General features: G+C 40.5%; 1 protein-coding gene across 4 annotated transcripts; it reads left to right on the top strand.

Moving 5' to 3' along the window:
• Positions 1-4,239: 4,239 nt before the first annotated feature.
• On the top strand, positions 4,240-8,845 carry LOC121007657 (gamma-crystallin 1-like). 4 transcript variants are annotated; one of them, XM_040439748.1, is made up of 3 exons: positions 4,240-4,248; positions 4,890-5,132; positions 8,570-8,845. In XM_040439748.1, exons 1-3 carry the CDS (start codon positions 4,240-4,242, stop codon positions 8,843-8,845), a joined length of 528 nt encoding a protein of 175 aa, XP_040295682.1. The 4 variants fall into 4 exon arrangements, with proteins under 4 accessions (XP_040295682.1, XP_040295684.1, XP_040295680.1 ...); XM_040439750.1 differs by having other exon boundaries at positions 4,890-5,143; positions 8,584-8,845; XM_040439746.1 differs by lacking the exon at positions 4,240-4,248 and having other exon boundaries at positions 4,875-5,115; positions 8,550-8,845.
• Positions 8,846-12,678: the final 3,833 nt, after the last annotated feature.

Here is a 12,678-nt window from a genome sequence, read left to right as displayed (position 1 = left end):
TCATGTTTTTGAATGGCACGAAGTGTAAACTAAAATACTTTTTAAAATGTATATAGGATGAAAGCTAAAAGCTACACCACGTAGCATCCTTTTAAAAAAAAAAAAATTGTTTATTTATTTTTTACTTTTAAATGTGAAAATTTTTTATTTACAGTTTGTGACGTCATACAAGAGCATTGGTGGACATTTAACATTACATTTTTTTTTTGCTAATTTCTTCTGTAACTGAGGCTGCCATATTAGCCCAGGTTACAGGGGAAATGCAGCCCCTAAATCAGTGGTGGTGAACCTATGGCACTGGTGCCAGAGAGGCACTCAGAGCCCTCTCTGTGGGCACCCACACCATGTAAAAAGTCTATGGTGTACCAATATGCCTTAGACTTTACCTACCATTCATCAGCGCAGGGCATGGAAGATATACTATATTGGACTGCAGTATTCAGGTTAAATTGCTGTGTTGGCAAAAAAATAATAATAAGTGGGTTTTGGGTTGCAGTTTTGGCACTCAGTCTCTAAAAGGTTCGCCATCACTGCCCTAGATGGTTTAGCAAGGCTGTTGAGCTTCATACTAATCTGGGTGTGCTAAGACCCAGCAGCTTTTGCAGATACCTGTCAACTAGCAATCAAATGATCTCTACAACAAGAGCAGTGTTGCCACTTCTTGATCTGTAAATACAGCTCTTGTTGAAAGCTGCTTATACAGAGAATAAGCTCTCTATGGAGAACCCAGCTGTAACTGACAATAGACTCCTCCTCCCTCAGCTACACAATATCCATGTTGCTGCTAACCCTGCAAGGATGTTCAGTAATGTCCTTGCAGAATTAACTGTGAGCCTCCCGGACATAAATAGTCACCAAGTAGTTCACAGATGGTTAAAGGGACAATACCATAAAATTATTTTTCTCACAGCCTATATGTGAATATTCTATGCAACTTTTTTTAACAAAAAACAGGTGGTTGGTTTTCTGGATATAATGTTTTTTTAAATCACTGCATTTATTTTACTTCCTGTCCCACCACTTTACCTTCCTCCTTTGTCTGGTCCCCCATGACTTGCTCGGTCAGACCATTCACTCCGACCAGAGAGGGAAGGTGGTGATTGACTCAATTAGAGCATAACACATTACACTAAGAATAATGCTCTTCTGTGCATCTTTGTAGACCTATCAAGAGAACACTAGAGCTGTCATATTTTTATTCTATGCCTTTCTATCCTTCCCGTAACATCTTCCCCCAAAGTAGCAGTAAACTGACAATGAGTTACCTATCTATAAAGGAGTTTTCTTCTGACTGCTAAAGAAGGACAATATTTAGTATTTCATTTTTAATGGTAAAAAGACAAATGGTCAAACATTTTGAAAAAAATCTGTTCTTTATAAATATTGGCACACATTTACTAATGTATCTGAACCAAAAATCTGTCTTAAAACGTGGTCCAAAATGGTTCAATTTGGAGCATCTACGGTTTCTATACTTTTTATGACATGCTCAACAAGGGGGTGGAGGGGTGCCATTTTGCACCAATGTTTCCAACAATTCTGATATAAAAGTCTATCTCAAAGTAAGGCCTCATGCACACGACCGTTTTTTTTTTGCAGTCCGCAAAAACGGTTTCCGTTTTTCCGTGATCCGTGTCCGTTTTTTCGTCCGTGGGTCTTCCTTGATTTTTGGAAGATCCACGGACATGAAAAAAAAGTCGTTTTGGTGTCCGCCTTCCCTTGCGGAGCCAAACGGATCCGTCCTGACTTACAATGCAATTCAATGTGGACGGATCAGTTTGACGTTGACACAATATGGTGCAATTGCAAACGGATCCGTCCCCCATTGACTTTCAATGTAAAGTCAGGAGGTAATATACCATAGGAACGGAGTTTTCTCCAATCCGATGGTATATTTTAACTTGAAGCGTCCCCATCACCATGGGAACGCCTCTATGTTAGAATATACCATCGGATTTGAGTTACATCGTGAAACTCAGATCCGACAGTATATTCTAACACAGAGGCGTTCCCATAGTGATGGGGACGCTTCTAGTTAGACTATACTACGAACTGTGTACATGACTGCCCCCTGCTGCCTGGCAGCACCCGATCTTTTACAGGGGGCTGTGATCAGCACAATTAACCCTTCAGGTGCCGCACCTGAAGGGGTTAATTGTGCGTATCATAACCCCCTGCAAGAGATCAGGGGCTGCCAGGCAGCAGGGGACAGACCCCCCTCCCTCCCCAGTTTGAATATCATTGGTGGCCAGTGTGCGGCCCCCCCGGCCCCCCCTCCCTCTATTGCAATATAATTGGTGGCCAGTGTGCGGCCTTCCCCGGCCCCCCCCCTCCCTCTATTGTAATATCATTGGTGGCCAGTGTGCGGCCTCCGTCGGCCCCCCCTCCCTCCCTTTATTGTAATATCATTGGTGGCCAGTGTGCGGCCTCTCCCGCACCCCCCCTCCCTCTATTGTAATATCATTGGTGGCCAGTGTGCGGCCTCCCTTGCCCCCCTCCTGCCCGATCATTGGTGGCAGCGGAGAGTTCCGATCGGAGTCCCAGTTTAATCGCTGGGGCTCCGATCGGTAACCATGGCAACCAGGACGCTACTGCAGGCAATATTACAATATTAGAAGCATCATACTTACCTGCTGCGCTGTCTGTGACCGGCCGGGAGCTCCTCCTACTGGTAAGTGACAGGTCTGTGCGGCGCATTGCTTAATGATCTGTCACTTACCAGTAGGAGGAGCTCCCGGCCGGTCACAGACAGAGCAGCAGGTAAGTATGATGCTTCTAATATTGTAGGACAGGTCATATTTTTTTTGACGGACAGGAAACACGGATCACGGATGCGGCTGCAAAATGTCATTTTCCGATTTTTCCACGGACCCATTGAAAGTCAATGGGTCCGCGAAAAAAAACCTGAAAACGGCTCTTTCACACTTGCGTTGTTCTGTTCCGGCCTAGAGTTCCGTCGTCGGGGCTCTATGCCGGAAGAATCCTGATCAGGATTATCCCCATGCATTCTGAATGGAGAGAAATCCGTTCAGGATGCATCAGGATGTCTTCAGTTCCGGACGTTTTTTGGCCGGAGAAAATACCGCAGCATGCTGCGCTTTTTGCTCCGGTCAAAAATCCTGAACACTTGCCGCAAGGCCGGATCGGGAATTAATGCCCATTGAAAGGCATTAATCCGGATCCGGCCTTAAGCTAAACGTCGTTTCGGCGCATTACCGGATCCGACGTTTAGCTTTTTCTGAATGGTTACCATGGCTGCCAGGATGCTAAAGTCCTGTTTGCCATGGTAAAGTGTAGTGAGGAGCGGGGGAGCAGTATACTTACTGTCCGTGCGGCTCCCGGGGCGCTTCAGAGTGACGTCAGGGCGCACCACGCGCATGGATGACGTGATCGCATGGATCACGTCATCCATGCGCATGGGGCGCTCTGACGTCATTCTGGAGCGCCCCGGGAGCCGCACGGACGGTAAGTATACTGCTCCCCGCTCCCCACTACTACTATGGCAGCCAGGACTTTAATAGCGTCCTGGGTGCCATAGTAACACTGAACGCATTTTGAAGACGGATCAGTCTTCAAATGCTTTCAGTTCATTTGCGGTGTTACGGATCCGGCGGGCACTTCCGGCAAATGGAGTACACGACGGATCCGGACAACGCAAGTGTGAAAGAGGCCTAAGATTTATCATCCAGCCTGAACCACTGTGATGAATCTGTTGCAAGTCTAGACAGCCTCTCTAAGCTTACACCATCTTTACAATTAGTAAATCTAGGCCACTGAGATAAAAAAATAAATATGCCTTTCTGATGGACATGTCCCTTCACATTGTTACAGATTTGGTTGCCTTTCCTAAATTATGTGGATGCCAAAATTCAAGGGCATCATACATTTGCTATCCAGAAATATGTTTTACTATTTCCTGAGTTATTTTTTTCTTGTACTTTGTTTACAATTAAATATTTCATATTTTAGTTTAAGTTTCATGTATGTGACACAGATGTATCGCTTATATGTTCCTATCAGTGGAATATATATACAAAAGAAAAAAGTGCAAAGCAGCTTAGTTTAGTGATAATACCCAGCACTACTCTATATAGAGTGAAAAAAGCAGCACACATCCTTTTTGAAAATAAAGCTCAAATGTCTTTTGTTAGGCAGTTGCTGCACCAGCTGTAAATGGTGTATATAAATAGGAGCTGGGCTGTTTTATCTCAGAGATCCAGTGCCTATATTACAGCCACGATGGGAAAGGTATAGTACATGTAGTGCTTGAAAATATTGTGTGTATTGAAATTTATCGGAATTCTTTTTTTTCTTAATAGAATAGAAACACATATTATAAAAATATTTTCACATAGTTTCTCTCAATTGTTTCTCTTAAGCATTTTACTCTGCATTGAGACCCTGGAGTATTTAACAAGTTATTTCTTCATCAGTTATTCTTCTTACACATGTAATACATATTTTAATTATTTACATATGTTTCATAAATTAAAAAATAAAATATCAGCTAACATTTGTTAGGGGCCATTCACACAGAGGCTTTTGCCCCCGGAATTTTGGCGCCAAATTTACAGCGGCCACATGGTGTCTGCCTCCATTGTTTTTAATGGGTGGCAGCGCTGCATTTTGTAGCTCAGTGGTTTAAAGCCGGGACTGCGCCAAGAAAGGACTTGATCCTTCTTGGTGTGGTGTATGGATAGCCGCCACTTGAATCTGTGTCGATTGTCAGCTCGTTGCTTAGCTCAAAGAAGCTTAGCAGTGAGCAGGTTTGTGGCATCTGAAGTGAACAACCAGTGGATTTTGACAGTGACAAAATGGGCCCTTACACAGTAATTCTGTTACAAGCATAAAGTATATATTCTGTCCATTTTTGGATGTCTACTACACAGATCATATTCTATGAAGACAAGAACTTCCAAGGTCGCTCCTATGAGTGCAACTCTGATAGCACAGATCTTCACTCCCATTTCAACCGCTGTAACTCTATTAAAGTGGAAAATGGAAACTGGATGGTGTATGAACGTGCCAACAATCAGGGCCACCAGTACTTCTTAAAAAGGGGAGAATATCCTGACTTCCACCACTGGATGGGATTTAATGACTCCATCAACTCTTGTCGTATTATTCCTCAGGTAGGCAATCAGCTTAGCAAATAATAAAATAAAATATGTACAAATGAAAATTGGCTTGTATAGTTAGAATATATATTTCAGATTGACACATTGCAATATCATAACCTCATTAAGGTGGTATTCTAGGTGTTTGAAGCTGCACCAATCTAATAGCTATACCCTATACGGTGGATAGAGGATAACTTCTTATAACTGAAATATCCCTTTCAAACAGGTTAAAGGGATTATTTCATGAAAAGTACAGTATTACAAAGCAATATATAGGACATTTCAAATGAAGAATTATTGCAATATACCTACAATAAAAATATTAATTTTCCTCTTTTGTAAAGACCCTTACTGTTAAAAGCTATGTATACCTTTGGAGGCAAGTTTTTTTTATGATTGTATTTTACTCATTTTTACTCAATATATTTAAAAAATTATATTTTCAACTGGTCTTTATTAAAAAAAATTAAGCCTTTCTATCACAAAGGGTTAACTGTCTAGCTGTGTGAATCATACTTTTCACTTTCACTTTGTGCTGGTCATCTAATGAACCTTATCTCTAAACTACTAAGAGGTCATAAACACTTATTTAATCCACATTCTTATTAGTAAGATAAGAACTGAGCTATAATGAGCAATTATAACGTCAGAGAGGAGATGAGGAGCCTGTCAGATGAAGCAGCAGAGAGAATTCAGATCTCTCTAAAGGAGCTTCTTAGCCCTGTACAGAAAACAAGGTTCCATATTTATAATAAAGACCAATTTAAACAATGCTTTTAACTAAAAATAAGCACAATGCCAGAAGAAAAAAAAATTGCCCCCAAAGGTGTACATAGCCTTTAATTCTTCTGGTCCATCTTCTCCATTTAGCGGGGGACTACTATGCTTAGTGGCTTCCCTAGTCTCTTCCCCTACTGGCATAGTGATCTCATAGAGAAGTAGGAGTATTATGGATCATCATATACCATATGTGTCTTATGTGAGCTGCTGCCTGAAAGAAAATGAAAGTAAGTCCTCTAAATAAGCAGATAAGTGAGCTACATTATTTTTTTTAATTTGTGGGTTAACCCCTTTAAAAAGAAATACAGTCAGAATGATATGTTGTTAAATAGTTTGATCATATTTTATATCAACCCAGCTTACCATCTCTATATTTTGTACACAAAATATGTAATGGAATATTGCAACTTTTACTTCAGCCAACATGCTATGAATTACAAACTTTGCATTTTTTTTAATGGTTTTATTACTACATTAGAATGTTTAAAGCAAACCTGTTAGCAGATGATGCTGCCCTGTTTTAATGCAGCAAAGTCTTCTATTTGCCAAAAGTACAAAAAACATGTCATTTGGCTAATATGAGGATTCAAGGAATACACTAAACACATAGTCACAAGTCTGGTGAATTCATGAGGAGACTATTCTCCCTGTCTTCCACATTTTTCTCATAGTGATTGACAGAATGGTATGTATGCAGATATACAGTAGCCAGCTGTCAATCACCATTATAAGGGACAGGGAAGTGGGGTTGTCATGAATACACTGGACTCCTATACTCATTAAGGGGTACCTGTCACCATGAAAATGCAGTGCAATCTGTGGGCAGCATGTTATAGAGCAGGAGGTGCTGAGCAGATTGATGTATAGTTTTATGGGAAAATATTTAGTATAATCTGTATTTTATACATTTAATTTCCTACTTATTTTGGACATTGAAGTCAAGGAGGCGGTCCTATCAGTGATTGACAGCTATCTCTGTATGCACAGTCATAGAGGGCAGGCAGTCAATCACTGATAGGACCGCCTCCTGGACTTCAAAGTCCAGAATGTGCAGGAATTTTAATGTATAAAATACACATTATACTGAATCGTTTTCCATTAAACTGTATATCAATCTGCTCAATTCCTCTAGCTCTACAATATGCTGCCTATAGCTCAGACACCATGTTTAATGTGACAGGTTCCCTTTAACTATGTTTCTCTGATTGCTATGTCATAATATTTTGTTGCTATTTTGGCTAATTGGAGAACATCCAACAGACCTGCCTTAATGCCTCAGTTATGTATTCCTATATTTCACCAAGGTTTCATACTTGCTACATTCTGACTCCACACATTTTCTGTATGCTGGAACATACATATGTAAGACATTTTTGCTTTTTCTTGTGTTCCCAGATTTATCCAGTTTAACACTCATTTGACTACAGCAAACTGAAGGGCCAAGCATACAATAATTAGCTTGACCAATTGCTCCCAAAATGAATGGCAAAATGTACTGATCCCTTAAGGGACAAAGGGGGTAAAACTTAACATTTAATAAATATGTTTAAAAGTAGAAGCACTAACCAGGGTAAGACCCTCAAAGACAAACAATAAGACAGCCTGGGTGGGCCTGGACAAACAACCACTGAATGGTAACAGTATAGGATGACATACAAAAGGAACGCTCTCTCCCATCAGAGGCTGTAGAAGTTGATAGTCAAATCACTTTCAATAGGGAGGGCTTCCATGCAATAGACTGAGATACCATTCAGAGATGGTGCCAACGCTTGACCTCGGCATGGATGGGAGTCAGGAGCAGAGAGTCCCTAAATCACCCTAACAAGGGGCAGGGACTAGATCTCCCTACCTATCTATACGAAGTACTTGCCCCGCAAAGGGCGACCCCATCCAGATACCTTACCCTGGTCCCGGGCGGTATCCCTAGTACACCCTACTGGAGGTTATGTTAGAATTGTACCGTAATTGTTGTGCAAAATGCTGCATTATAGGTCATTCCCTTTTTCCCACTAAGCCACACCATTTTTACCAGCTTTGACATGCTAGAAACAGACCATTTCTTGAAAACTGCAGTAGATGGGTCACATTGCATCAAAGAGTATCCCAAATTGGCCAAATTTTCAACTCCTAGTGCACACACATAAGTAAATGTGGGCCACTATTCTTCACCTGGTCAGCCTCTACATGATTCTACCTCACTAACTTGGATGATATAAGGGTTGTTATATAATGTTATATTCATTTAATTAAATTGGTTAGCTTTACAAACTATATTCCAGGTGAACATATATTTTGTAGAAGGTAAAAGTGAAAAGGTGTGCAAACTATAAAATAATCTAAACTAAATCATTAAAGAGGTTGTTCAGTGCTTCAGTGTTGTGCTTACCAGGGACTTCATGGTTCAGCATCAACAAACAGGGAAAGGTAAGAAATGACTGTGGGCTTTTCTGGCATTTCCTACATGTCGAGACTGGACAGTGAGACCAGCCTAGACCCAGTAAGCACCGAAAAGGCAGTAGCATGATGTATATAGATTATTTTATTTATTTTTTAAACCACTCTGAACACTTTACAAAAAAATTTCCCCACTGGACAACTTCATTTGAATTTTCAGAAAGGAAACATTATTGAAATTAATGTCATAATGAGGTAATCATTTTTATTTTCAGCACCGCGGTACTTTCCGTATTAAAATATATGAAAGAGAAGATTTTAGGGGTCACACAGAAGAATTTACAGAAGATTGCCCACAAGTTTATGAAGAATTTAAATACCATGATATTCACTCCTGCAATGTGCTTGAGGGACACTGGATCTTCTATGAATTGCCCAGTTATAGAGGTCGTCAGTATTACCTGAGATCTGGAGAGTACAGGAGACACTCTGATTGGGGCGCTGTGAATGCTAGGGTTGGCTCCTTTAGAAGAGTTCAGGATCTGTATTAATAACATACATTTATGCTTTCCATTTTAATTGTCAATAAAATGGTTCATGATTAAATTTTACTTTTTATGTTTTTTTTCTATTTCTAATTATTTCTAGTTTATTCCTAATTGTTTCTAATACTTTTATCCAAGTATTTATATCTAAGTATTCAACACAAAACAATAATACAACATTTGTTAATTTCGGTATAACCATAAGGTCTCATTCACATGATTGCTCCTGTTGTTACAGCTGCAAAATGTGGATCCTTGTGTCTGTTTTGAAATCCATATCACATCCTAGCATGTTCATACCAAACTTTAGGTTTTTCGGCACCCAGACCCAAACCCGAACATTTACGTAAAAGTTTGGGTTCGGTGTTCGGCGATATTTATGGCGCTTTTTGAAAGGCTGCAAAGCAGCCAATCAACAAGCGTCATACTACTTGCCCCAAAAGGCCATCACAGCCATGCCTACTATTGGCATGGCTGTGATTGGTCAACTGCAGCATGTGACCCAGCCTCTATTTAAGCTGAAGTCACGTCTGCTCGGATTAGTGTAGGGAGAGGATGCAGCTGCTGTGAGGGAGAGATCAGGGAGGAATCTTATGAAGAACTGCTTCTTTACTTAGCGATCTACAGCAAATGTGTTTTAAGCCTGCCCTGAGCCAACTACTACTGAAAACAAACTTTTTTTTCTTCAGTTAGTCAATATCAAAACATAATCGGCAGCCATTTTATGCAACGATAGTGCACCAGCACAGGATATCTGCATATCTGCAAGTCCAGAAATACTGCTTTGAGACACTGGGGTTAAAAAAAACCTTTGTTTCATATAGTGCACATCTAGGATTATCGATGCATAAGTGACTGTGAAATTTAGGCCAGAAATACAGCTTTCTCATACTGGGGCATACTGGGGTGAAAAAAACCATCTGTTTCATATAGTGCACATCTAGGATTATAGGTGCATAAGTGAGTGTCACATTTAGGCCAGAAATACAGCTTTGGCATATTGGGGCATACTGGGGTGAAACAAACCCCTCTGTTTCATATACTGCACATCTGGGATTAGACGTGCATAAGTGACTGTGAAATTTAGGCCACAAATACGGCTTTTTGCTTACTGGGGTTAAAAAACTCTCTGATATACAGCACATCTGGGATTAGATGTGCATAAGTGACTGTGAAATTTAGGCCACAAATACGGCTTTTTGCTTACTGGGGTTAAAAAACCTCTGATATACTGCACATCTGGGATTAGACGTGCATAAGTTACTGTGAAATTTAGGCCCCAAATACGGCTTTTCTCATACTGGGGCATACTGGGGTGAAAAAAAACCATCTGTTTCATATAGTGCACATCTAGGATTATAGGTGCATACGTGAGTGTCACATTTAGGCCAGAAATACAGCTTGGGCATACTGGGGTGAAACAAACCCCTCTGTTTCATATACTGCACATCTGGGGTTAGACGTGCATAAGTGACTGTGAAATTTAGGCCACAAATACGGCTTTTTGCTTACTGGGGTTAAAAAACTCTCTGATATACAGCACATCTGGGATTAGATGTGAATAAGTGACTGTGAAATTTAGGCCACAAATACGGCTTTTTGCTTAATGGGGTTAAAAAACCCTCTGATATACTGCACATCTGGGATTAGACGTGCATAAGTGACTGTGAAATTTAGGCCACAAATACGGATTTTTGCTTACTGGGGTTAAAAAACCTCTGATATACTGCACATCTGGGATTAGACGTGCATAAATTACTGTGAAATTTAGGCCCCAAATACGGCTTTTCTCATACTGGGGCATACTGGGGTGAAAAAAAAACCATCTGTTTCATATAGTGCACATCTAGGATTATAGGTGCATACGTGAGTGTCACATTTAGGCCAGAAATACAGCTTGGGCATACTGGGTGAAACAAACCCCTCTGTTTCATATACTGCACATCTGGGATTAGATGTGCATAAGTGACTGTGAAATTTAGGCCACAAATACTGCTTTTTGCTTACTGGGGTTAAAAAACCCTCTGATATACTGCACATCTGGGATTAGACGTGCATAAGTGACTGTGAAATTTAGGCCACAAATATGGCTTTTTGCTTACTGGGGTTAAAAAACCCTCTGATATACTGCACATCTGGGATTAGACGTGCATAAGTGACTGTGAAATTTAGGCCACAAATACGGCTTTTTGCTTACTAGGGTTAAAAAACCTCTGATATACTGCACATCTGGGATTAGACATGCATAAGTTACTGTGAAATTTAGGCCCCAAATACGGCTTTTCTCATACTGGGGCATACTGGGGTGAAAAAAAAACATCTGTTTCATATAGTGCACATCTAGGATTATAGGTACATAAGTGACTGTGAAATTTAGGCAACAAGTACGGCTTTTTGCTTACTGGGGTTAAAAAACCCTCTGATATACTGCACATCTGGGATTAGACGTGCATAAGTGACTGTGAAATTTAGGCCACAAATACGGCTTTTTGCTTACTGGGGTTAAAAAACCTCTGATATACTGCACATCTGGGATTAGACGTGCATAAGTTACTGTGAAATTTAGGCCCCAAATACGGCTTTTCTCATACTGGGGCATACTGGGGTGAAAAAAAACCATCTGTTTCATATAGTGCACATCTAGGATTATAGGTGCATACGTGAGTGTCACATTTAGGCCAGAAATACAGCTTGGGCATACTGGGTGAAACAAACCCCTCTGTTTCATATACTGCACATCTGGGATTAAACGTGCATAAGTGACTGTGAAATTTAGGCCACAAATACGGCTTTTTGCTTACTGGGGTTAAAAAACTCTCTGATATACAGCACATCTGGGATTAGATGTGAATAAGTGACTGTGAAATTTAGGCCACAAATACGGCTTTTTGCTTAATGGGGTTAAAAAACCCTCTGATATACTGCACATCTGGGATTAGACGTGCATAAGTGACTGTGAAATTTAGGCCACAAATACGGCTTTTTGCTTACTGGGGTTAAAAAACCTCTGATATACTGCACATCTGGGATTAGACGTGCATAAATTACTGTGAAATTTAGGCCCCAAATACGGCTTTTTTCATACTGGGGCATACTGGGGTGAAAAAAAACCATCTGTTTCATATAGTGCACATCTAGGATTAAAGGTGCATAAGTGACTGTGAAATTTAGGCCACAAATACGGCTTTTTGCTTACTGGGGTTAAAAAACCCTCTGATATACTGCACATCTGGGATTAAACGTGCATAAGTGACTGTGAAATTTAGGCCACAAATACGGCTTTTTGCTTACTGGGGTTAAAAAACCTCTGATATACTGCACATCTGGGATTAGACGTGCATAAATTACTGTGAAATTTAGGCCCCAAATACGGCTTTTCTCATACTGGGGCATACTGGGGTGAAAAAAAAAAACATCTGTTTCATATAGTGCACATCTAGGATTATAGGCGCATAAGTGACTGTGAAATTTAGGCCACAAATACGGCTTTTTGCTTACTGGGGTTAAAAAACCCTCTAATAAACTGCACATCTGGGATTAGACATGCATATATGAGTGTCAAATTTAGGCTACAAATACGGCTTTTGCTTACTGGGGTTAAAAAACCCTCTGATATACTGCATATCTGGGATTAGACGTGCATAAGTTACTGTGAAATTTAGGCCCCAAATACGGCTTTTCTCATACTGGGGCATACTGGGGTGAAAAAAACCCATCTGTTTCATATAGTGCACATCTAGGATTATAGGTGCATACGTGAGTGTCACATTTAGGCCAGAAATACAGCTTGGGCATACTGGGTGAAACAAACCCCTCTGTTTCATATACTGCACATCTGG

This window comes from Bufo bufo, chromosome 7 (assembly GCF_905171765.1).
Source record: "Bufo bufo chromosome 7, aBufBuf1.1, whole genome shotgun sequence".
NCBI lineage: Eukaryota > Metazoa > Chordata > Amphibia > Anura > Bufonidae > Bufo > Bufo bufo.
The sequence above is the reverse complement of the archived record's forward strand: the minus strand, read 5'-3'. Positions and strand labels throughout refer to the sequence as shown.